Raw genomic sequence first — 27037 nt, 5'->3', positions numbered from 1 at the left:
TGGCTGTACTGTAAAGATGCTTTCATATAGTGTACCAGTGACGCGTGATGCAAGTTATGCCCATGCTAATACCGTTCTAGTGGAATCTATATTATAGGAATACAATGCACTTTTATTGTTTTAATCTCTGTAACGATATTTCTTTGGTTGTAATGTTTGCTTCATAGTTGATTTGGTTATAAAAGTTTCTGAAAATGACTTCATTTTAGGCCTCATGCACACAACCGTTGTCGTGGTCCGCATCCGAGCCGCAGTTTTTGCGGCTCGGATGCGGACCCATTCACTTCAATGGGGCCGCAAAAGATGCAGACAGCACTCCGTGTGCTGCCCGCATCCGTTGCTGCGTTCTGTGGTCCGCCCAAAAAATATAACCTGCCCTCTTCTTGTCCGTTTTGCGGACAAGAATAGGCAGTTATATCAATGGCTGTCCATGCCGTTCCGCAAATTGCGGAACCCACATGGACGCCATCCGTGTTTTGCGGATCCGCGATTTGCGGACCGCAAAACACACAACGGTCGTGTGCATTAAGGCCTTGCTCTGTGAACATATGGACTTGTATTTGCAAAGCGGTTTGATCTAATAGCTTCAGAATGAACAATACAATTCGGAAGCCGCAGCTGGCACTGCATCCTGATGCCTACAGCTGTGCCACCCCGGAGAGACACTGGAAACCACTTCTTTTGTGACATCTGTGTGTAACAGTGACCTCTGGTGGTGACTGTAAGAACAGCTGACGTCACAACTGGCTCTACAAGGCTATCCAGCTTTGCAGAGGGGCTCATGCCAGGGTGTTGCACAATTCCCGGGACATTTTTCCCTGCGTCCAGGTTTTAAAAAGATTTTCCGTATGTAGTTTACCAACTGATTTTGTCATTGCTGTTAATTTTAAGAATTATTTGGACTAAAGTGAATATTCAGCACAGCATAGTGGACGGTATACATGGCTTCAGTATATTGTGCATGCAATTTATTTTTAGAATTCAGTAAAAATAAAGAATTTGAGAGATAGTTGACCTTTCTGAAAAAGTTTATTGACTATAATGTAGTTTTTGGAAGTTTTGTATTTTTGGAAGTCCCATAACTGTGAATGGAGAGCTCACCAAACGTGTGGCCACCCGGTGCTGGACTTCTGCAAATAGTCAGCGCTCGGCTGTTTTCAGATCTCCCATAGAGCTGAACAAAGGGTGTTGGCGCATGCTTGGCTGCTGTCCCTTCATTTGGGGGGTCCCAGAGGTGGGTGCCGCACCTATCTGACACTATCAATGGGAATTCCTTCTAACATAGCTAGCTGTCCATCACTGATAATACCGCCTATTTGGCTAATGAATCTTTCCCCACAAAACTATATAATGTGATAATAAATAAAAGTATAATAATAATATCAATGATAATAATAATAATAATAATAATAAAAACTATATGAATCTCATGGTTTATACTCTGTATTTTTGTTATTACACTATTGTGGTTGTTTTATCTGGTCTATTTTGCTTTCTTAACTGCGCACAGTACGGATTATATGCAGTTTTGCTGCGTGGATTCTTATTCGGAAGAACCTCAGCGTAATACAGTACCAGCAAGATAAAGCTCTTTTTTCTTGCTTGTGCAATTTTTTTGTGTGCGGATTTCACCCTTTTCAATGCAACGGTGAAATCTGCGGCAAATCAGCAAGAGATCCGTAACAAAAACCGCAGGTAAAACATGGCTACCAATCGTCCTGCTACCCATGATCCATGCTGTGGAATTCAACCCTAGATGTTCTTCATCTGTTATTTTAGGCTTATTTAGGCAGATTTTACTTGGCGTGATACAGGGTAGCAATGTGGTACACTTGCTTGCAAAATTGAGGGTGGTGTATGAGTACCTGAGATACGGAAAGCGGCTGTTGTGCCAGTATCAAAATACAATACAATAATAAATAAGTACATGTATTAAACTTGTCCACTGGGGAGGCTTGTGGGTCAGGCTCCATATACAGCTCCAGAACTTGCTTTTTGGCTCCCACTATTGTTAGGTGTGAAGTTTTTACTCCAGGTCAGTGACACCCTTATGTATGTGACCCTCTGTGTATGCATGGCTATACAGTGTATATATATATATATATATATATATATATATATATATATATATATACATGTACACAGAGTATATACAGTCTTAGCTGCATCCTGTGGTCACACTCATCATGTTCATGGAAGGATAAATGAAACATTGTTCAGTCATTAAATGGAGGATGATGACCCAAGAATGTAAACTTTAAGGGGGTCATTTATCAAACTGGTGTAAAGTAGAACTGGCTTAGTTGCCCATAGCAACCAATCAGATTCCACCTTTCATTTTGGACAGCTCCTTTGGAAAGTGAAAGGAGGAATCTGATAGCCATTTCTACTTTACACCAGTTTGATAAATGAACTCTTAGTATTCTAGTAAGCACTAATGGAAAACTGCAAAGATCAAGTAAACGTAAATGTAAAAATGTATGAATGTTATACTGTGAAGTCTTCTGCTCCATTTCCCTTAAAGAATGAATCTGCCCATGGCAACCAATCAGGTGCCTGCATTCATTTTCCATAAGGCCTTTGAATAATGAGAGGAGGGATCTGATTGGTTGCTATAGGCAACTACTCCACTTTCCCTTTACTCTACTTTTGATCCTTCTCTACCATTTTGAGTTATTCTTTTCCATGGATGCAAATGACACCATTCATTATATAACAATTTCTTAACAACTAATAAATAAAGACAAACAATGTGTTGTGGAATAAAAATGGCCGCAATGCTTTATTAAGGGTAACCTTAAAATACATACTTCAATAAATAACTGAACCACAATTACAACCAACAGATCATTAAATAAACCCATTTGAAATTGTACTAATCACCGAAATCCACTCAGAAATAGCCGAGCGATGCAGCCCCTCTAACAAAGCAAAGCGACAAAAGCATAAACACAGGGAGGGAGGGCGGGCGACGATCCGGTCTTAAACTGGCCCAGAAGCGCCGCCGCACCTGCAATATAAAGACCGGGCACTTCCCGCCATAGTGTTAGCCACCAACCAGGGTCCCTGAATCCCCTCAGCAACAGCAGCGGCCAACCGGCCACCACGGCTCACAGGTAAATCAAAACAAACCAAGCCTGAGGTAACCTGAAAGAAAAAGCGGGAAAAAGAGAGGGGGGAAGGGAAGCCATCCTAACAGTGTACTGTACATATATGTGAGGTGCCATTGCCCCCATGTGTCCCCCAAGCGAAACGCTCTGGGGGGCCCTCTCATTACGTATATATTTCTCTTTTATATCGCTTTCTTCACTTGCTGTTTTCCAGCATGGCTCCCATTATAGCTCAAGTCACCAAGCTTTCCCAGAATCCAGAAATCAGAAGACAGTAATGACTGAAGTGATACGGAGACAGGCGGTGTCTCACCAGATAATATGTAGATCTATTCAGGAGAAGACTGAGTGTCACTGTGGGAGCTGTGATGGCAGCCATATTGTTTGTCACCCTCCTGACATGTCTGTTTTAGTAAAAACTTGTATTCCCCATAACATAGCAATTCTGCAGCATCATTTCTTATAAGTCTGCATTGTGCCATGTGTCTGTTATTCCACCTAGAAATAAATTGCCAACCAGATATTACCATTGCTTTTGCCAAAAGGGTGTGCCCCTAGCCAGTCAGACACGGGCAGCTCTGATCGGACAGTGTGTGCACAGTGACATGCCACCACCTGGTAACATCCAGTTGGCAATTTATTCATAAAATTTGAATAAAATACATTTCTGAAAAAGGATGTGTCAGGAGTGGATCACTTCATATTCAGTTTAAGAAACCCCACCAACTCCTGGAGCCCCCAGTGAGAATAGATAGCAGCCTCTGAATGGGAAATGTAGAATTGCATGATATGAATGGCTGACTGTGTAATAGATAGGCTGGGTACACCACAGCAAGAACCACTTTTTGTTAGTGACTCTCCTGCAAGCCCCAGCGGAGCAGAGGATGGGAGTGGTAGTGCCTCAGGCTGCAACAGTCAATCACAGGGGCAGTCCTCCGACCAATGCTCCCTAGGGTCAGGGCAGTGATAGAAGGGCGTACCGTTTGGGGCACACCCTAATGTTGGGGCTCTTGCCTGATGGTACTTGGTGTGCCTTTGGTGCTGAAGGTTTGGTGTGGGTGCAAGGCAGGAGGTGTTGGGCGCAATGGCCGGCATACTGTGCTGGAGTCAGTTAGGCTACTTTCACACTTGCGGCAGAGGAATCCGGCAACTGATTGCATTTTAAGACTGATCAGGATCCTGATCCGTCTTAGGCTACTTTCACACTGGCGTTTTGGCTTTCAGTTTGTGAGATCTGTCATGGGCTCTCCCAAGCGGTCCAAAACAGATCAGTTTTGCCCTAATGCATTCTGAATGGAAAAGGATCCGCTCAGCATGCATCAGTTTGCCTCCGTTCCGTCTCCATTCCGCTTTGGAGGCGGACACAAAAACACTGCTTGCAGCGTTTTTGTGTCCGTCTGACGAAACTGAGCCAAACCGATCCGTCCTGACGCACAATGTAAGTCAATGGGGACGGATCCGTTTTCTATGACACAATCTGGCACAAATGAAAACGGATCTGACCTCCATTAACTTTCAATGGTGTTCAAAACGGATCCGTCTTGGCTATGTTAAAGATAATACAAACGGATCCGTTCTGTACGGATGCAGACGGTTGAATTATCTGAATGTATCCGTCTGTGCAGATCCATGACGGATCCACACCAAACGCCAGTGTGAAAGTAGCCTTACAAACGCGATTACGATTTTTTTTCACATTTTTACCGATCTGCGCATGGATCCGGCATTCCGGTATTTTGAATGCCGGATCCGGCACTAATACATGCCTATGGAAAAAAATGCTGGATCATTCAGGCAAGTCTTCAGTTTTTTGGGCCGGAGATAAAACCGTAGCATTCTGCGGTTTTATCTTTTGCCTGATCAGTCAAAAAGACTGAACTGAAGACATCCTGATGCATCCTGAACGGATTGCTCTCCATTCAGAATGCATGGGGATAAAACTGATCAGTAAGGGCTCTTTCACACTTGCGTTCTTGTCTTCCGGCATAGAGTTCCGTCGTCGGGGCTCTATGCCGGAAGAATCCTGATCAGGATTATCCTAATGCATTCTGAATGGAGAGAAATCCGTTCAGGATGCATCAGGATGCATCAGGATGTCTTCAGTTCCGGAACGGAACGTTTTTTGGCCGGAGAAAATACCGCAGCATGCTGCGCTTTTTGCTCCGGCCAAAAATCCGGAACACTTGCCGCAAGGCCGGATCCGGAATTAATGCCCATTGAAAGGCATTGATCCGGATCCGGCCTTAAGCTAAACGTCGTTTCGGCGCATTGCCGGACCCGACATTTAGCTTTTTCAGAGTGGTTACCATGGCTGCCAAGACGCTAAAGTCCTGGCAGCCATGGTAAAGTGTAGCGGGGAGCGGGGGAGCAGCATACTTACAGTCTGTGCGGCTCCCGGGGCGCTTCAGAGTGACGTCAGGGCGCCCCAAGCGCATGGATCATGTGATCACATGGATCACGTCATCCATGCGCATGGGGCGCTCTGACGTCACTCTGGAGCGCCCCGGGAGCCGCACGGACTGTAAGTATACTGCTCCCCCGCTCCCCGCTCCTACTATGGCAACCAGGACTTTAATAGCGTCCTGGGTGCCATAGTAACACTGAAAGCATTTGGAAGACGGTTCCGTCTTCAAATGCTTTCAGTACACTTGCGTTTTTCCGGATCCGGCGTGTAATTCCGGCAAGTGGAGTACATGCCGGATCCGGACAACGCAAGTGTGAAAGAGGCCTTATTTTCCGGTATAGAGCCCCTAGGACGGAACTCTATGCTGAAAAAGAAAAACGCAAGTGTGAAAGTACTCTAACCAGGCCAGATGTAGAAAATAAATGTCTCTCTTTACGAAGTACAGAATGGAAGATATAGTACAAGTACCATCGAACGGTGTCAAAACACAGTTCTAAATAATTCACAGTGCAAATCTTCACCAATAACAATGTATGGTTTTGAGCAAGGATGGGATTTATAGTACTCCTTCTCTCTGTCTTCTTCTTTGCAGAATCTATGGGTGCCAATATTACTTCTGCAGTGCTGGCTATAATTCCCAATTGAGGGGTACAGAATTAAGATGTGGTGGGCCAGCCTACCCAAGCATAAAGGGCGTATTAGCAATGTCCCACTCACTGCAGTAAAGTCCATCAGCTTTGACCAGCAAACACCTTACTGACTCCAATGCTTGGCCATGCAAAATGTGGACCTTCTAGTTCTTCATTTATCTCTCTCTCTCGTACTGTAGAAATGGTGAAGTCTTTCTCCAAGTGGATAATCCTCAGAGAAGGTGATTCTCTGGAATTGAAACCTTGGCCTGTGAGGAGTGGATCACTCAAACTCACAACTAACTATATTGAGCTAGGGGCGCACCTAAGCCCACCTAACTTCCAGCAGGGGCTGAGTTACAATCATTAACCCCGTTTCATCCATACAAAGATATGCTGGAGTATTACAAGGCATTAACATATCAAACATCATTAAACAGCATTAAATAACAAAGCAATTTGCAAGCACCTCGGTCTCTACTCATATACTACTCATATACTATACTAATACAGGAGGTGTTCAGAGTGAGGGGCAGTCCTCTATAATATCATGGAAAGGTTGTTTTCACGAGACAGCCCCTTTAAGAAACAGCCCGATTTGTTAAGAACTATATATATTGTTAAAAATGCTGAGTTCTAATTTGTGTTATCCACACAAGTAGTTTGAGACTCAACATAGAAAGAAAAGCCCAAAATTTCATGTGATGCCAAGGAATGCTGAACTGCAGAAGCTGCCTCAGCCCAGTACCTTCAGACTCTGAGGCAGGAATTTGCCATGTACAGTAATAATTTGCCATGAATATGCATGTGATCACGTGTATTTATCATCTTTTTCTTTTCATTTATTGCAGTTTCCAAAAATAATGGCAGCAGCCACGAGGATGTCCCTCATATTGGGATGTGTCCTAATTATGGGTAAGTGTGTGTCTTTTGTATTGTACAGCATCTTGTTAGGAGCCTAAGGCCAATTTACGCATACAGATAATCAGTAGTAATGAGCGGCAGGGGCTATATTCGAATTTGCAATATTTCACGTCATATATTTGCGAATTCATGATTATTTTCTTGATTGCGAAAAATCGGCAATGTGATGTTCACGTAATGCGTGCGAAATACAGGCGTGGGTCACTTTTGCTACATTTTCCAAGCTGCTAGCAGTTTCCTGAGACTGGAGAAAATGGTTGGCATGGCAGAACAGTAAAAATGGCTTTATATGTAGTTAGAGTGCTCCAATATATTTGCGATTGCGCAAATCGGCACTAATGATGCAAATATTTTGGCGCAAAATATGTGAAACTTCACATTTTATCAGGTCTGCATGTATGTATGGACAGAAGAACCTATCACACTACTTAACACCCTGCACTGCAACAGCTACACTAAATCAGGATATAACCTACACTAACTATCTACCACTAACTATCTGTAATATATATATCTATAAGCTATCTAACTATCTTTCTAAAGTAGTGTGGAAAGCACAGAGCACAGCAATGACACTGCTCTCTCTCCCTCTCTCTCTATCTCTCAGAACTTTAAAAAACTGTAGAAAATGGCTGCTGGGGAGGTTCTTATATAGTAAGGGGTAGGCAACTTTCCTATTGGTTGCTAGGGATGTTGCTAGCCTTCTCATTGGCCCACAAGCAAGAAGGGAGGTTACTGATGAAAAAAAATCTAGAATATTCTAAATTACGAATATATATCACTATATTCGAAATATTCGTGAACTCTCAAAGTGACAATATTCGCGATTAATATTCTCAATTTGAATATTCACGCCCAACACTGATAACCCGGATCATTTTTGGGAATGTAACTGTACATGTGTATCCTGTGTAAATGTGCTGGTGACGTCATGTTGACGGCACATGATTGCCGCAGCCAATCATTGGCCTCATCAGTGCACTGAAGAGGCCACCGATTGGCTTCAGCAGTCATGTGTTGTTCATATGCCATCACAGGAAAACAGAGCCCTATTGGGAGAACCAGAGTAGTGGTGCTGGGTCTGTCAGGTAAGGCGTTCTTCACATTAATGTTATTAGTTCCAGCTGGCTGTTCTCTCCTGGAGCTCTCTGGGTCCGGCATTGTCAGATGTTACTGCAATGCCTGCCGGCCCCATTGACTATAATGGGGTCCGGTGGAGATCTGACCTCTACCAGCAAATATGCCGGGATTCGCGCGGACAAAAACCACTGCATGCAGCACTTTTTGTGTGGCCAAATCCCAGCTTATTTGCTGGGAGGCTGCCAGATCTCCACCAAACCCCATTATAGTCAAGGGGGCCAGCGGGCATTGTGGTAACATTGGGCAATGCCAGAATCAGAATGCTCCGACAGTCTGTTCTCTGTTGGAGCAGCCAGCCGGAACGAAAAATGCTAGTGTAAAATTAGCCTAACTAATCATCTATTCTTCCTTACAGAGAACTATGAATTGTTGAGGGTTCCACTTATGGTTTCTCATCTTGTGTTTCAGGTCCGTGGCTTATCTGTGGGGAGCTTCCCCTACCTGTAATCTCACCAGCAAGTGACCAAACCCTACGGTTGCATGATTCTTTTTCCATCAATTGCACTGGGGATAGCGAACTGGACTGGGACTTCCCAAGCTCGATGACTAATGATGATAACAACGTGGTCACTCGCAGTGAGGAGAACAACAGCGGCTTATTTCTGTCTGTGTTAGAACTGAAGAATGCTTCTGCCCATCATACTGGAGCCTATACCTGCTATTACCGTGACCTCCAGACTGATGACAGCGAGATCAAAGGCTCAGAAATATATGTCTATGTCCCAGGTTGGTTTATACCCAAGAATGAAGGAAAACATCCAACAACCACCCTTTAAGCCCCTAAATCGCCCATTGTGAATAGGTTTCTAAAAATGTCCCTGTATAAACTGACCATAGGTTATGCTATATATTAATTAGTGCAATTATAAACAGGCTCCAGTTGGCATCCAGCACACGCACAGTGCCTAGGCAGTACATTATTCTTCACTGCGCATGCGCTGGACAGGTTTCCTTAAAAGTGTGGAAACAGTTTGTATTTATGTATTGATGTGCATTTTCCCTGTTTTCTTTCAGATCCTGCAGTGCCCTTTGTCCCATCTGTCCTGTTTGACCACATCATTCTAGTATCAGAAGATGAAATTGCCATCATTGCATGCCGGGTCACAGATCTCAATCTCCAAGTGACTTTAAGGAACAAAGATGATGGCAAAATCGTACATGCCCTCTATGATAGCAAAAAAGGCTTTCTTGGGATTTTCCCCTCAGGTTCCTATGTCTGTGAAACAACAGTCAGTGGTGTGCTCTTCAAAACCGAAGAATTCATAGTACAAACCTGGAAAGGTACAGGCAATGTCTACAAATGAATATTTACTTTCATGTAGTTTAATAGACCAACTATACACACATTAGCCGAGATTTACTAATCCTGTAGATGGTATAAGCGTAGACAGTCTGTCTAGATCTGCACCAGACTTATCACAGGGGCTCAGGCGGGATGATACATGTGGGGCAGGGAGACACTTTTCTCTGACTCTATACCAACTATTGCTACTTGGTTTACTTTGAGACAGATCCCTTGTCAAGCAGGTCAGAAAATTGTAGAAACCTTTAGTTTTTTGACGGAGACATATTAGTAAATCTGGGCCATTGTCCACGTCCTGTCAGCATCTCTGACAGCAATTTTAGTAGCCTAAAATTTTATGGTCTATAATTATGTGGTGTGTCAAGAGGGGCAGTAACCTAACTGGGCCTATCATGAAAACCATCTGAACGAAAACTGGATCACTGTTACAATGTTTACAAAGTAGTTTTAATTGGCAAATTGTTTTGCATTTCTTTGCACCTCAACCCTTTCTGTGCACTGTCTGTAAAATGTAGGCCAATATATTGCTATGACAGTTTTTAAAGAGGCTTCCTCTGCAGTTCAAGTTATAAAAAAAATATATAAATTACTGTGTAAAAATGTATGTCAAATCTAAATGTCCCCAGAAGACACTTCTAACTCGTCTTATTTACATGGCCTATGGTCTACAAGATCATTTCTGGAATGTGAATAGACTTGGTTTTGTCCCTTTTACCTCGAAAGTGGGTTAGAGCAGAGATCAGCAACCTTCGGCACTCCAGCTGCTGTGAAACTACAACTCCTAGCATGCAAACATGCTTGGCTGCTCTTCTAACTCCCAGAAAATTGAATAAAGCATTCTGGGAGTTGTAGTTTCTAAATAGCTGGAGTGCCAGGGGTTGCTGATCCTTGCGTTAGAGAAGCTTCGGGAATGCAAGATAACCAACCTTTCTGTCTGTTATTAATTCCAAGTTAATTTATATATCATAAACATGAAAATAATGGACAAATAATCAGGTAGACAATGTATACTCTCAAAACAAAGGTTTGGCCATTACAAAACAGTAGGTCCATGATCTCTATAATAAATTATAAACCAGAGGAGAAGTCTTAGGCCCCTTTCACACGGGAGAGAATTCCGTGCGGGTGCAATGCGTGAGGTGAACGCATTGCACCCACACTGAATCCGGACCCATTCACTTCAATGGGGCTGTTTAGATGAGCGGTGATTTTCACGCCTCACTTGTGCGTTGCGTGAAAATTGCAGCATGTTCTATATATTCTGCGTTTTTCACGCAACGCAGGCCCCATAGAAATGAATGGGTCTGTGTAAAAATCGCAAGCAAGTGTGGATGCGGTGCGATTTTCACGCATGGTTTCTAGGAGATTATAGGGATGAAAGCAACCCTATTAAAGTCATTCACTGTATAATTTTCCCTTTTAACATGGATATAAGGGGAAATAATAGCATTCTTAATACAGAATGCTCACTAAAATGTAGATTGAGGGGTAAAAAAACCAAAAAACTCACCTTATCCACTTGATCGCGCAGCCGGCATCGTCTTCTTTCTTCTTCTTTCAGGACCTGCAAAAGGACCTTTGATGACGTCATCACGCTCACCACGTGATGAGCGTGGTGAAGTCAGTGCAGGTCCTGCTGAATGAAGATAGAAACCTTCTATCCTCATTCAGCAGGACCTGCGGTAACGTCACCGCGCTCACCACGTGGTGAGCGCAATTACGTCATCAAAGGTCCTTTTGCAGGTCCTGAAAGAAGAAGCAAGAAGACGATGCTGGCTGCGCGATCAATTGGATAAGGTGAGTTATTTTTATTTATTTTTTTAACCCCTCAATCCACATTTTAGTAAGCATTCTGTGTAATAGAATGCTATTATTTTCCCTTATAACCATGTTATAAGGGAAAATAATAAAATTAATAGAACACCTAACCCAAACCCGAACTTCAGTGAAGAAGTCCGGGTTCGGGTCTGGGTGCACATTCAGCATTGCACTCGCACGGAAAAAACTAAACATCGGAAAGCAATCGCAGTCAAAACTGACTGCAATTGCGTGCCTACTTGCACAGTTTTTCCGCATTGCACACGTGACGCATCCGGAGCAAATCCAGAACGCCCGTGTGAAAGAGGCCTTAAGGTCCGTAACTCTTAACCTTTATTTTCATTACATACTCTATAATACTTTATCTGTGTTTCTGTAGGTAATGGTTGGGATGGAATATTCACATCTTGGTTCTTAACTGCAGTATTATAATGTGGTGATAAAATTATTTTTTTCTTGCAGCAAATAAAAACATCAGTGTGGAGATGGAAGCAACAAAGACAGTTTTCAGATCAGGAGAAACCATCACTATTTCCTGTGTTGTCCTTGAAAATGAGGTTGTTAATTTGGAATGGAATTACCCAGGGGAGCAGGTAAGTCATGATCAAAGATTAAAGGGCATCTGTCAGCAGATTTGTACCTATGACACTGGCTGACCTGTTACCATGTGCACTTCGCAGCTGAAGGCATCTGTGTTGGTTCCATGTTCATAAGTGTTCACATTGCTGTGAAAACTGGTGTTGTAATATATACAAATGAGCCTCTAGGAGAAACGGGGCGTTACCATTATACCTAGAGTCTCAGCTCTCTCTGCAACTGCAGCACCCTCTCTACTTTGATTGACAGGGTCAGATGTGATCACGTTTACACTGCCTGGTCCTGTCAGTCAAAGTGCAGAGGGCCGGTAGTTGTAGAAAAAACTGAGCCTCTAGGTGTAATGGCAACACCTCAGTTGCATATATTAAAACATCATTTTTCTCAGTAATACGGGCACATATGAACACATGACGCAGATGCCTTCAGCTGCTAAGCACACATGTAACAGGTCAGCCAGTTTCATAGATACAAATCTGCTGACCCTCACTGGTCACTAGAGATGCTCATTGCATGAAGATCTTTACAGCTTCCACTGAATTCAGTTCTAGATCAATATAGCCATATACTTGGAGCACCACCTAGTGGTGGTTGCAGGCACCCAGACTTTCAACATTTTGTCGGGTTATGACTGTGTAAAGGGAACTTGGATCTGTAGGAGTAAAAAAAATAATACTCCAACCACTATTAAGATATGTTATAAATGAATGAATGTTTCCTGTGATTGCAGAGGAAGGTCGGTATCAAAAAGGTTGAAGAAACCAAACTTCCTAAGGTGAGGCTGGAATATACACTCACCATACCAAATGCCACAGTCATGGATTCTGGGGAATATGAGTGTGTGGTCACTAGTGCTATAGATGATGTTATGGAAGTGGAAAAGATCAGCGTGACAGTTCATGGTAAGTATGAGGCGATAGAGAAAATATTGGATAGCTGTGAAATATACTTTGACCAATTTTTGAAATTAGCGACCAATGATCGGTTGTTTAAAATTAACTACAAGTATCTGATGGACATTTCCCTCAGTACAGTTATCATACATGTGTTACAATTCTCGAAGGCAAGTAGTAGCATATGTATTGTAGATTAATTCATCAGTTGCCGTTGGTTGAGACATTTTGTTTTATCATTCATCATTGATTCTTTTGTGGGTGTGTATTTAGACTAGCCAGTAATTATCATGGTCATCATCATTAGATGTTTAAAGCAGGAATTTTTTGAATGTGGAATCTTCAACCCTAAGGTCTCATGCACACGACTGTTGTTCTGGTCCGCTTCCGAGCCACAGTTTTTGCGGCTCGGGTGCAGACCTATTGACTTCAATGGGGCCGCAAATCATGCGGACAGCACTCCGTGTGCTGTCTGAATCTGTTGCTCCGTTCCGTGGCCCTGCAAAAAAAATATAGCATGTCCTATTATTATCCATTTTGCGGACAAGAATAGGCATTTCTACAATGGGCCGCCCGTTCCGTAAATTGCGGACTGTAAAAAACGGAACGGTCGTGTGCATGAGGCCTAATTCTTATTATAACTAATAAAACATTGCTCTTTTGCTTACTTCCAGATAAAGGGTTTATAAACCTGACACCTAACTTTGGATTGCTGGAATTTGCCAACCTACACGAAGTAAAAAGTTTCTCAGTGGATGTTCATGCTTATCCAATTCCCAAAATGTTCTGGTTAAAGGACAATTTAACACTAAATAAGAGCCTGACAGAGATCACCACCAGCACACTTGTTACAGAGGAAGCTCGGTAAATCTATAGATTATTTTAAAAAAAAATTTGCATCTTTATAATGCACTTGTTAAATAATTGAGTGTCTCCCATTACATCAGTCTTCTCCAATGTATGGCTCACCAGCCATTGCAATACTACAATTCCCAGTATGCTGGGCCAGTTTTAGTGGGTTGCAAACTAGTTAATTGCCCAGGGACTCAGGGATTTCCTAGGGGACCTCCATTGGTGGGACTCAGTCCTTGACAATAGAGGGACCCCACTTTGCTTGTTGCCATGGGCCCTATTTTGTTTAAAACTGCCCCTGGGCTTGTGCATTATAAATCTTAAATTTGTCTTACTGGAATGTTTTTTTTTTTTTATTCAATCTAATTCTTCTTTTGCACAGGTACATAGCCATGTTGCAACTCATACGTGCCAAGGAAGAAGACAGTGGGCTTTATACACTTGTAGCTCAAAATGATGCCGAAAATAAAACATACTCATTTGAACTGCAAATTAAAGGTGAATAAAACCAAAAAATAATGAAATTATATATTTTTTTTAAATGAAAAAGAAAAACTTAAATGATCTTATTTTTAAAATCTTGTAGTCCCAGCATTGATATTACAATTGGCGGATGATCATCACGGATCAACGGGTCAGCAGGCTGTGGAGTGTCTGGCTAAAGGGATGCCTGTGCCTGATGTGGAATGGATGGTCTGCAAAGATATCAAAAGGTATTAAATATATATTTTTTTTTAATATATATATATATATTAGGATAATTACATTTATTTTTATAATTCTGACAATTGATATATTATGTAATGTAGGTGCAATAATGATTCCTCCTGGTCCATTCTGGTAACCAATGGTTCAGAGATCAGCATGGAGACTCATCAGGACCATGACAACATAATAAAGAGTCAAGTGACCTTCAAGAAAGTGGAGGAGACGGTGGCAATTCGGTGCATAGCAAGGAATGATCAAGCTGCTGTGGCAAGAGAGCTGAAGTTGGTCGCACCTTGTAAGTCATTTACCAGTTACCATGTTCAGAAATTCTATTGTAGACTTGTATTTTATAGCAATGTCTGACTATAAATCTCTACTGAATCCCAAATGTCGTAGACATCCCTGACGTAACCTTACCTCCAAGACAAGACATTACACTATGTGTTCCTTTTGCAAAAAGAAGACATGGCACGGCTTTTATATAGTTATAGTACTAGTTTAGGAGGCGTCGGAAGGGAGGCTGCATAAAAGAACTGTTCTATATCATATGGGCAACCTGAAACGGCCTTCTAGCCAAGGAAGAATTTCCACAAATTGTGGCTACATAAGATGTGCCTATTATGGGAGATTTACTTTTTTTCTATGATTATTTTCTGTTGATCTGAATCTTAAATTAAGCTATGATTTATTTTTCTTTATAGCTCTACGCTCAGAACTAACTGTAGCAGCTGCAGTGCTGGTATTGCTGGTGATAGTCATTATCTCACTCATAGTCCTTGTCATCATATGGAAACAGGTAAGGGACCAACTTGCATGTGCTATTTATAATACTGGTGTCACCTCAAGTGACAGGGGCCTTTGGATCCATTCTAAGTATCAAGCCCTAGAGCAGGGGTGGGCAATTATTTTTTCGATGGGGCCACATGAGAAACTGAAAATATTTTGGAGGGCCGGGCCAAAAGGCTAAACTCAATACTGCATAAAATCACCGCGTCCTGGCACAGGCGGGCGTGATGACATCATCATGCCTGCCTGCGCTGGGATTTCACTACCAAATAGACCTCAGGCCTGTAGCCTATGACAAGTCTTGTCGCCATCTGCAAATTTTAAGGCGCATTGGCGACCATTTTGGTCGCCATCTGGAGCGCTGTATTGCATCAGTGACATGAACACTCTCCACATAGAATGTTATATTACATCAGTGACATCACCGCTCTCCACATATAAGTGATATTTTACATCAGTGACATCACCGCTCTCCACATATAATGTTATATTACATCAGTGACATCACCGCTGTCCACATATAGGCGATATATTACATCAGTGACATCACCGCTCTCCACATATATGTGATGAGCGGTGATGTCACTGATGTAATGTATTACTTACCGGTATATGTGGACAGCAGTGATGTCACTGATGTAATATATTACTTATGTGTGGAGAGTGGTGATGTCACTGATGTAATATATCACTTATAAGTAATATATTACATCTGTGACATCACCGCTCTCCACATATAAGAGGCATATTACATCAGTGACGTCATCCCTTGGCGCTGGGGTGCGCAGCCAGGGCCGGCCTTAGGTGTTCAGGCGCCCTGTGTGAGCTAACCTTGTGGTAGTGTTACCTGCAGTCCTATGTAAAACCACAGATAACACTAGTGCTAAATAATGTAGTAGTGTTACCTGCAGTCCTATGTAAAACCACAGATAACACTAGTGTAGATCATGTGGAAGTGTTACCTTCGTCCTTAGTGTGCCTCCCTGTGTCTATCGCACAGACTCCATGCTGGCGCTGCCTCCTCTTCCATCTTCTTCCCCGCACAGAACGTTCTGAAGCAGCTGCGTCAAGACATAGGAACACTGTGGGCAAGGTGATACACACAGGGAGAGACATACACACAGGGACGGGGACACACACAAAGGGACAGACACACTCACACACACACAAAGGGACGGACACACACAAAGGGACAGACACACACGGACGGACACACACAGGGACGGGGACACACACACAAAGGGACAAACACACACACACAGGGATGGACACACACACACACACACAAAGGGACAAACACACACACACAGGGATAGACACACACACACAAAGGGACAGACACACACACAGGGACGGACACACACACACACACACACAAAGGGACAGACACACACACACAGGGACGGACACACACACACTGGCACACTCAACATCAGCAGCAAGTCCAACCCTTAATGACCCCCACAATCCCTGGGGGGGGGGGGTGATGTAGTAGCAGGCAGGAAAGCACACACTGTCCCCCTGTCCTATATGAGCCCCCCCCACCCCCACCAAATACCTGTAAGTTCTGTTAGTTGCTTGGCTTTGGCTGTGGCTGCTGGCTGGGGCTCCGCCTCCTTCCTCTTTCTGCGTGTGGGGGAGCTGCATCACGCTCCAGCAGCCACTGGTCTGCTCTGTTAAAGAGACAGGCAGGCCAGGCAGCAGAGCGGAGCGCAGAGCGGCCGCGGGCCCCGCCCCCTCCTCACTCCGGACAGTGACTCCGTGCTGTTACAGGGCCGGCGGCGGCGGCGGCAACAAAAATGCCGGGGGCCGGATTAAAAGGTCCGCCGGGCCGTATACGGCCCGCGGGCCGTAGTTTGCCCAGGTCTGCCCTAGAGGCAACTGTAACCTTTTGCCCCTCCTATAACTGAACAAATAATAATTTATCTATTGCTAAAGCCATATAATGCAATAGTAAGTATATATTAGTTATTATAAAATATCAAACCTATCTTTTATTTTCAGAAACCAAGATATGAAATTAGATGGCGAGTCATTGAGTCAATAAGCCCCGATGGGCATGAGTATATCTATGTGGACCCGATGCAACTGCCCTATGATTCAAGATGGGAATTTCAAAGAGATGGACTTGTTCTCGGTAAGAGCGTTTGTTGATAGTTGAGTATGGTTGAAATCCATTGCTTTCTGTATCTGTGCGAGTTAATGTACTTAATTTGTTTTTGCGCAGGGCGAATCCTCGGATCTGGTGCCTTTGGTAAAGTAGTGGAAGGCACTGCATATGGACTTAGTCGTTCACAGCCTGTGATGAAAGTAGCTGTAAAAATGCTGAAGCGTATGTACAAATTTTCTATCTATCTATCTATCTATCTATCTATCTATCTATCTATCTATCTATCTATCTATCTCTCTATCTATCTATTTGACTATATTGCTATTTTTATACTTCTGGAGTTAGTTTAATGCATTGATTTGTACTTTTCTCAACAGCTACTGCAAGATCAAGTGAGAAGCAGGCTCTTATGTCTGAACTCAAGATAATGACACATCTTGGAGCCCATCTGAACATAGTGAATTTGCTGGGTGCTTGTACCAAGTCAGGTATGTAATGATTGTTTTATCTACACAAACACTACATCAATTATTGCGGGTCATGATCACTGGAGTTGCTCAGGCTCAACTGCCTAGTAAATAATTTTCAATGTTACTACAAGGGTCATATGTCAGAACTAAGGCCTTGCCGTAATTTCTTTTCTCAAGAAATTCCCCCCTAAACTGCTTACTTTGACCTCATTGCCCTAGCTGCCCACCATTGTTTGCTTTATTTCCCCTCCAGGTCTAGGTACCCCGTTTAGATCTTCAATGTAGACTTTTCACATTATGTAAATACAGTAAAAACAAAATTCCCTCAATTCTAGTGTAGTATCAAGCCATAGGCAATTCATGTTATCCATATATAAGTAATATCTATAATCTAAAATAAATTGTAGTGGGGCACTCTGTAGTAATGAAACCAGTAGAATTGAATAGTAGTACATAAAAGAGATAGGTAAAATCCGAATGGTAACTTAACAGTTAATATGACAGCAATAATAATATATTTTAGATTGTTATAAATATCCATACACAGTCCATCAAAGGATCCAAAAAACTAGGTGGGATGATGGTCAACCAAACCTACAGTGATGTAAAATGTCCACTATATAAAAGTTGTATCAAATAAGATAGATAACCGCCAATTGTCCTCTAAAATCCGAATCACTATGCCAGGCAATATCCAATCTTAAGCGCAATCAAGCGCTGACAATGAACAGAGCGGCGTCCCGCTCACTTGTCTACAACAGCGGCGTCCCACTGTATCATCCAGATAATGCGATCGCTTACTTTGACAAACTGTAACAATCTTACCGGGAGGACTTTCGTGGATTCTTTTTGCCCTCGACAAGGTATACCTTCATCAGGGTCATTCTTTTAAACCCCGAAACGCGTTTGGTACTATATCCTAGCATCGGAATCAAGACAAGCATATATCGATCACCTGAGGAGGAGTGGAATCCTTTATCCAAAAAAACATCAAGTCGTGCAAATAACACCTGCCATATAGAGGAAATCCTCATCCATTGCGTTGGCGCGAGATTTCCTGACGACTGATAGCCCTTGAGACCGGAACTCACAACTACACAGGAGGTATACCGTGTCGAGGGCAAAAAGAATCCACGAAAGTCCTCCCGGTAAGATTGTTACAGTTTGTCAAAGTAAGCGATCGCATTATCTGGATGATACAGCAGGACGCCGCTGTTGTAGACAAGTGAGCGGGACGCCCCTCTGTTCATTGTCAGCGCTTGATTGCGCTTAAGATTGGAGATTGCCTGGCATAGTGATTCGGATTTTAGAGGACAATTGGCGGTTATCTATCGTATTTGATACAACTTTTATATTGTGGACATTTTACATCACTGTAGGTTTGGTGGACCATCATCCCACCTAGTTTTTTGGATCCTTTGATGGACTGTGTATGGAATTTTCTAACAATCTAAAATATATTATTATTGCTGTCATATTAACTTTATAAGTTACCATTCGGATTTTACCTATCTCTTTTATGTACTACTATTAAATTCTACTGGTTTAATTACTACAGAGAGTGCCCCACTACAATTTATTTTATTTTATTTCTGTCAGATTGGGTGTTATCTGTCAGTGGGAGCACCTCCAAGTGATTCCCCGTCACTCGTGTGCGACATATCTCTAAGTTTATTCCAATATCTATAATGTGCTGCTCTTTTTTTTCCAGGACCTATTTATATTATTACTGAATATTGCTTTTATGGGGACTTGGTGAATTACCTGCATAAAAACCGAGATAATTTCCAAAGTCGACACCCAGAGAAGCTAAAGAAAGATCTTGATATCTTTGGTCTGAACCCAGTTGATGAGAGCACAAGGAGGTAAGTTGCCACCTCCACCCTGTTAATATAACATCAGCTATGATAGCCCATAGTTGGATGGTGGCTTTTTAGTTTTCTACCAACATATATACCCGCATTAAATGTTATGTTAGGTTAGCTGAAACTGAAAGTGTGTGACCAGCTGAACAGGAATAGCTTACCCTTGTTCTGTGGGATCTTTCTACACAATAATGGTACAGCCATACAGAGCGGCCATGACACGGCTGGCTTGTGGCCATGCTGCAATCAAGAACTGCGCGGCCAATTAGTCGCAGCTGCATTTCATTTAACTAATGAAGACCGCACTGTATAGTCAGTCTTCATTGTTGATGGACGTGCGGCACCTTCAATATTGCACTATACAGTGCGGTCTTCATTAGTTAAATTAAAGGAAGCTGCGGGCTAATTGGCTGCGCGGCTCTTGATCAGAGCACGGTCGCAACCCGACCAGATCATGGCTGTACCCTAAGATGCATAATTCTTACTGGACAGAGACCCCAAAGAAAATTGAAAACCATATCTTCTTACATTGCAGCTATGTGATTTTATCTTTTGAAAACAATGGTGACTACATGGACATGAAGCAGGCTGACACCACCCAATATGTGCCTATGTTGGAGATAAATGAGGCGTCCAAATATTCTGACATTCAGAGATCTCTGTATGACCGCCCTGCCTCTTACAAGAAGAAGCCCATGTCAGGTAAATTGTAATAACTTTGCGAACAGAAAAGTATAAATTTAATACATAAAATGAAAAAAAAAAATATTAACAGACAGTTGTAAAGATAAAAAGTTTCATTTTACAAAAGTTGTGCTCATAACCTTGATGTCGTTTTTTAAAACAGAAGTGAAAAACCTCCTCTCGGATGATGGATTTGAGGGCTTGACTCTACTGGATTTACTCAGCTTCACATATCAGGTTGCCCGCGGCATGGAGTTTTTAGCATCTAAAAATGTACGTACAGTAAACATAGTGAACATACCACATACCTTCTTCTAAAAACCCTAATCTAAAAACCTTAATCTCACTAAACTTTGCTTGTCCCCTGCAGTGTGTACACCGTGACTTGGCAGCTCGCAACGTCCTACTGGCACATGGGAAAATTGTGAAGATCTGTGACTTTGGTCTAGCCAGAGACATCATGCATGATTCCAATTATGTATCAAAGGGCAGTGTATGTATCAAATCTACCCATCATTTACAATGTAATATAGATGGAACAATATAATTACTATGACCACATTTCAGTTTAGAATAGAAATGACTAGTGTACATGTAGTTCAAAGTACAGTAAATTACATGTCATTCATCTTCAACCCCTAAATCATTCACTACACAGCGACGCTCCTATAGAACCACTCCCAAAGTTTACTGGATCTAGTCATAAAACTGAAATTCTTGTGTGGAAAACAGTTGGAGTTCTGTGGGTGACATTACGTTTTTGATGTCTTCTCCTGCACAGACTTTCCTCCCGGTCAAGTGGATGGCACCAGAAAGTATCTTTGATAATCTCTACACAACTCTAAGTGATGTGTGGTCATTCGGTATCCTGCTTTGGGAAATATTCTCCCTCGGTAAGTAAATGATGATGGTAAATATAAGAAAATGGCCTTGTTGAGGTAGATTTATCCAAAGTAACCCATGTGAGAAGCCTAATTGTCCTATGTGTTTTCCTCCTAAAATAAATTCTTTAAAAAGAACATTATGTGTATTTCTTATCATGCTGCCTTTCTTAAGTGTAGCATTTTTAAATACAGCTTAAACTGGTCATATATTGGCAGAAGAGCATACATCTTAATAATGTATTGTATTTGTAGGTGGGACACCTTACCCGGGAATGGTGGTCGACTCTACATTCTATAACAAAATAAAAAGTGGCTACAGAATGACAAAACCAGACCATGCTACCCATGAAGTGTAAGTACACTGACTTCTACTGGATACCAGGCTGATAACTCATGGTCTTTATGATGACTATTACATTCTACTATGTTGTTAATCTGTTTCTGTAGATACGACATTATGGTGAAGTGCTGGAACAGTGAGCCAGAAAAGAGACCCTCATTCTATCATTTGAGTGAAATAGTCGAAAGTCTCCTTCCTGGGGAATACAAAAAGGTATTTTTATATCCTATATGCAAATAGGTATCTCCCAAGGAAAGGGAACGATCTCACTAGTGCTACCTTGTGGAAGTAGCTCCCTATGTGTCAAAATCTGATTTTTTTTAAACAAGCCTTGGAATATAACAAGGGAAAATTCCAATCCACCTGTCTATCTATCTATCTCCACTATCTACATCCTATAGACAACATTTTTATATAAGTTAAATATATATTACCAGCTATGGGGGCGGGGGGGTTGTATAATTTCTGCATCATTGTAATTTCTTATGGATAAGGATAGTATGATGCTTGTGGTGTATATTATCCTGCAAATAAGAGAAACCCAGTACTAGAAAAATTAACCAAATTAGGAATACCCAGCTTCTTTGGACTATAAACAGTGGAAATATTGTGGCCATAAGTGATCATATTTGGCCTGAAAATATTATGCTTGATTCTTGTATCAAGCTAAGTGTAACGGTCACGTCCACACACACACAGGGGGAAGGATAGTGACCACTGCGCTCCACACTCACCCCTGGCCCTGCCTACTTGCCTCACAAGTCCTGATGACAGGGGACAACTGGACGACAGTCCCTAACTTAGGATATGGGCAGGGAAGACAGATAAGACAAAATACGGAACATGAACGGACCGGGTCAGAACCAAGAGAGCTACGCAGTACAAAGGATTAAGCAAAGAATGGTCAGTAGAAGCCGGGGTCAAATACCAGGAGAGCAGAGAAGTACAAGAGAGTCCTAAGAGAGTAGTCAGGTGGAAGCCGAGGTCACAATACCAGGACGGATGCGCAGTACAGGAGGAGCAGGCAAAAGGATGGTCAGGGAACAGGATCAGGTAAGTATTCAGCAGTCCAACAAATAGCCAGGAACCTAGAAATTAACAGGCAACCTGTAGCCAGCAGGCTGCCTGTATTTATAGTGGGGAGTGAGGGTCATGTGACGTGGCCAGCGTCACATGACCGACAGACCAACCAGTCGAGCACCGAGTGATCAGCTCGGCGCTCAAGGCAGACTAGGAGCAGGAAGCCACCCAGCTAGTAAAGCCGCCCTGGGAATGAGGTCAAACACAGATCCTCATTCCCAAAGCTAAGCAACAGGTCTGCGGGCAATGGGGGACCGAGTTCACCTTCGGAACCCCGTGACACTAAGGCTTATATGACATCAGCCTTTCTGCAATATCCTGGCCATGTGTTAGATGTAGCCTGTAATGTATATGTTACTTCGACTGGGGGCGTATTGGCAGCTGGACACTTCTAGAAACCCTCAAGAGAAAAGACAATAATAGCTTAGGCAAATGAAAGGCAACAGAACAAATCAATTTTTTCATCCTGGAAAATAAAAAGCTCTTGTTATATGTTTGCACTCATTTACATTAGATTGTTTGGTTACTGTTGAAAACTATAGAACTTACCAATTAAAAGTGACTTCTCTGTTCTAGACTATGTAATTATTAATAGGAAGAAGTAGGAGATATACCCGGCACCCCCACCAATCAGTTGTCTCAGGCCATGACCACACACTGGCACTGTACTTCACAGTGCACAGAACTTGGTGATTCTGGTTTTGTTTCTGGCACTGGTGGCTGCTCGAAACAGCTGATGAGTGGGGATGCCTGGTATCGGACCCTTACAGATCTGACGTTTAGGCCTTCAATATCTAAGTCCCAGAAAACCCCTTTAATGGTGCAGTGACTTGATGTTTAATGTTAGAAGTTGATTCTGTATACGGTGTCACTTGACATTTGGTGTTAGAAGTTGATTCTGTATAGATTGAAAGTTCTGGCTGATATGGAGGTACATATAATGAGAATTGTGATTTTTCTACTTTTTCAGTGTTATGAGAAAGTTCTTCATGACTTCTTAAAAAGTGACCATCCTGCCGTCACTCGCATGAGAAGTGATAGTGACAATTCGTACATCGGAGTGACCTACAAGAATGAGCACAAAATGAAGGACAGAGAAAGTGGCTTTGATGAGCAGAGACTTAGTGCTGACAGCGGCTACATTATTCCCCTACCAGACATTGACCCAGTGTCAGAGGATGAATCCGGCAAGAGAAACAGGCACAGGTAATTTACCTATTATTCATAGTTATGGATGGAATACACACATACCATTTCATAGAATCATACATCCATGTACGATGTGAACTTGGAACCTGGTGAGACAATTTAGCTTTAGTGATGTCAATGGGTCAATACGAGTCAACATTGAAATCTACAGTTATAATTAAGTCACTAATACTATATCTCACAACACAAATAAAGTTATAAACTTAATAGTGACGTGAATAATTTACAACAGTGGGGCATTACTTGATATGAGAAGATAAATAGCAAGTAACATAAATGACACTTGCTAATTATCTTCAGAGCTAGAAATCAGAGCACCTCACTTTGTCCAACATATCAGAATATATTTCATCTGAAAAATGTACTAACAGTACTGAATATACAGGTACCGATTGTCTGGCACATCTTAAAGGAGCTGTCCGGGAATCAGTAGTTTTTACCTAATAACCACAGCCTTCCTCAGTAAGCAGAAGATTTAAAGTTACCTACTCCCCTGCTGCTCCGGTCCTCGGCGATAGCTCCGGCGTGTCCATCTTCTCGCCCCTGACATGTTTTCTTCCGGTGCATAATAGGCATGGTCATATATCCTGCTGCAGGAAATGACTGGCTTTAGTGGTGAATGCTGTTTGTGGATACATTTTATAACATATTAATACATTCATTTTTTATTTCTAGCTCCCAAACATCTGATGAAAGTGCAATTGAAACAGGATCTAGCAGCTCCACATTTGTCAAGAGAGAGGACGAGACCATTGAAGACATTGAGATGATGGATGACATTGGTATAGATTCATCAGATCTAGTTGAGGACAGTTTCCTTTAAGATAAAAGTCTCGGAATTCATTTTACTAACCACATCATGAAATGATACAGGAAAGGCTGTGAAGTCCAGGGATTCTATTTTTTTACTCAGAAAAACCACTTTGTTGCAATGGACAACATGAGACCGAGCAATTTGCCTTGCCATCCACACACCAATGTCACAGGTACCGGTAAGGAACTATTGCCTGTTTCGGAGGCCGTAATTAAAACTCTTCCCAATGCATTTTATCAAACGGTACATCTTAGCATCTCAGTATATTTTTCCTATATATATATTTTTTTTTACATTTGTGGACGGACATGAAAACAGTGGCTTTGTACTTCAAGGGCATTCTTGATTCCAAAAGACATCAACCTGCAGCTGAATTTCACCAATGTATTTATGTAAATAATGAAGAAATGGATGTATCATTGGGACTAACTACAAGAGACCACTCGAGACTTCTATGTGCTATATTTTGTACCAGGAGCTGCTGTTCTAACATTGGCAAAGACTTTTTCAAACCACTTAAAGAGACTTAAGACATCTCAGAATATTTGCATCTCTTCAAGGTTGCAAATATAAACCGAATGGTTGGGGTTGTCTATACCTCATCTCTATAGACACCATCCTAAATGTTGTTTTGTGCAAAGTAACACAAATAACACTATTAACACTAAATGATTTTTTTAAATCATGGGAACTGTCATTTTTAATCCGACTGACTTTAAGGACTACCTTAACTAACAGGAAGCCGGGGGTATTTTTCTGTGCATTAATAGGGTACTTCTTACATATTAAATAACGGTTTAAGCAGAATAATATATAACAGAACTGACTTTTGATTTAGGAGAAAACAATTGACCACTAGAGCCTGCGTAGAAAAGACAGAGCTAAAATAGATTGTGACTTGTTCTAGCATAGTATTTTTAAACTTTTAACTACATAGATGTGTGTAATTTTATAAGGAGAACTGGAATTATCTCCATCAGCCCTAGTACAATCTATAAAACAAACTGGTATAGAAATACTCGGTAATAGTTGCTGTTTTATAGCTACATAGGTTGGAAGTCTACATCAAATTCAACCTTTGTAGTCTTGGCTTAGAAAAACTCAGTAACTATGGAAAATTTGGTTCCAGAGTAAAAGAAAAAGCCTGACCCTTAAAAAACCCATGGGTCAATAATTTACCATGGTGCATGGAGCCAGAAAAATATCCTGAATTTTAAATGTGTGGTTTAAAGTGCGAGAACATTTTAGCAAATTTATTTCAGTTCGTGAAAATGCAGAAGGACAAACTCATCTCATGAATTATTGCTATCAGTAATTTCTACAGTTCCCAAAACATACTAAAATCAAGGTCCACTAAAATCTCTTTAGTGTACAGCCACACAGTGGCTTTTGGAAAAGGTTTTGAAGCAGATCTGGCTGCAGGGTTTTCAGCCAAAGCCAGAAGTGGATTCGAAAGAAATTAAGAATATAAAGAAAGGATTTATACTTCTTATGGCCTTGGTAGAAAATCCTGCAGAGAGATCTGCTTTAAAACCTTAATATTAATGGATTTGACCAATGGCAGATAATTAAAATGTATTTTTAGTCATCAAACAGTGGATGAACTTGCATGTAGTAAGGTAAGACCCTCCAATAAGGCAGGTCGTAATGCAACAATGACATAAAATAAACCTCTATCATTGGAGGAATCTCAGTTACCTTATTCCTATTTCTTCTGGTCGTGTGACATTCCAGATTGATTTGCAGTTCTGTCTTGGATTATCAGAATTTCAGGGCCATATGCTGCTGGAATACAGACATTTTTGCTGGATCTGAATATTTTTTTTTGCTACCTTTAAATTTTCCTAAAGAGGAACAGTGTTAGACACATTGCACACATGGGAATGTCATGTACAATTGATTGCAGTTTTTGAACCTTATAGGTTGGGTCCATTCACATCACCGTTTATTTTTCAGTTCTTCTGATCCATCAGAATAACAGAAAAATAAATAAAGGCTGAACTTGTTTTTGCAGGCCTTTTTATTCCATCGAAAATATCAGATTTCAGACATAAATGGCTAAAATGGGTGCCAAAAGTGAATAAATGAGCATAACGGATGCTTAAAATACAGGATCCGTTTTTTATTTATTTTTCTGTTCTTCTGATGGATCAGAAGAATGGAAAAATAAAAGGTGATGTGAACCCGGACTAACATTGTTTTTTTCTAACCATTAACCACATATGAATCTAGGTTGTTTTAACACAATCCAGCTGATATACAATGTAAACTGGAAAATGGTTCAAGGAACCAATGAAAAGGACCAAATGTACTTGTGTTTATCGGTGTTTGGGTTGTGACTTCACTATACATTCCACCAGATATTATAACATTATTTGTTGTAGTAATGGGAGCAGAAATACTGCCATATATTGTTATCA

At 41.7% G+C, this 27037-nt stretch overlaps 1 protein-coding gene across 4 annotated transcripts in view; it reads left to right on the top strand.

Moving 5' to 3' along the window:
• Positions 1 to 26170, top strand: part of PDGFRA (platelet derived growth factor receptor alpha) — a 34700-nt gene extending 8530 nt beyond the window's left edge. For 3 of the 4 annotated variants that reach the window (XM_040418857.1, XM_040418856.1, XM_040418859.1), the window contains exons 2-23: positions 6995 to 7058; positions 8616 to 8933; positions 9222 to 9488; positions 11791 to 11921; positions 12653 to 12824; positions 13490 to 13679; positions 14050 to 14165; positions 14254 to 14380; positions 14477 to 14670; positions 15077 to 15171; positions 17166 to 17298; positions 17389 to 17493; positions 17649 to 17759; positions 19453 to 19606; positions 20142 to 20308; positions 20454 to 20563; positions 20661 to 20783; positions 21072 to 21183; positions 21427 to 21526; positions 21622 to 21727; positions 23565 to 23800; positions 24479 to 26170. In XM_040418857.1, coding sequence (XP_040274791.1) covers positions 7007 to 7058; positions 8616 to 8933; positions 9222 to 9488; positions 11791 to 11921; positions 12653 to 12824; positions 13490 to 13679; positions 14050 to 14165; positions 14254 to 14380; positions 14477 to 14670; positions 15077 to 15171; positions 17166 to 17298; positions 17389 to 17493; positions 17649 to 17759; positions 19453 to 19606; positions 20142 to 20308; positions 20454 to 20563; positions 20661 to 20783; positions 21072 to 21183; positions 21427 to 21526; positions 21622 to 21727; positions 23565 to 23800; positions 24479 to 24626 — 3267 coding nt within the window. In that variant the 5' untranslated portion in view covers positions 6995 to 7006 and the 3' untranslated portion in view covers positions 24627 to 26170. Of the gene's footprint in view, positions 1 to 6106; positions 6386 to 6994; positions 7059 to 8615; positions 8934 to 9221; positions 9489 to 11790; positions 11922 to 12652; positions 12825 to 13489; positions 13680 to 14049; positions 14166 to 14253; positions 14381 to 14476; positions 14671 to 15076; positions 15172 to 17165; positions 17299 to 17388; positions 17494 to 17648; positions 17760 to 19452; positions 19607 to 20141; positions 20309 to 20453; positions 20564 to 20660; positions 20784 to 21071; positions 21184 to 21426; positions 21527 to 21621; positions 21728 to 23564; positions 23801 to 24478 lie in introns of all 4 variants that reach the window. The other variant, XM_040418858.1, reaches the window with a different exon arrangement.
• Positions 26171 to 27037: the final 867 nt, after the last annotated feature.

The sequence above is a fragment of the Bufo bufo genome, chromosome 2 (assembly GCF_905171765.1).
Source record: "Bufo bufo chromosome 2, aBufBuf1.1, whole genome shotgun sequence".
In the NCBI taxonomy this organism is placed as follows: domain Eukaryota; kingdom Metazoa; phylum Chordata; class Amphibia; order Anura; family Bufonidae; genus Bufo; species Bufo bufo.
Note: the sequence above shows the minus strand (reverse complement) of the source record. Positions and strands in the feature narration are given on the sequence as shown.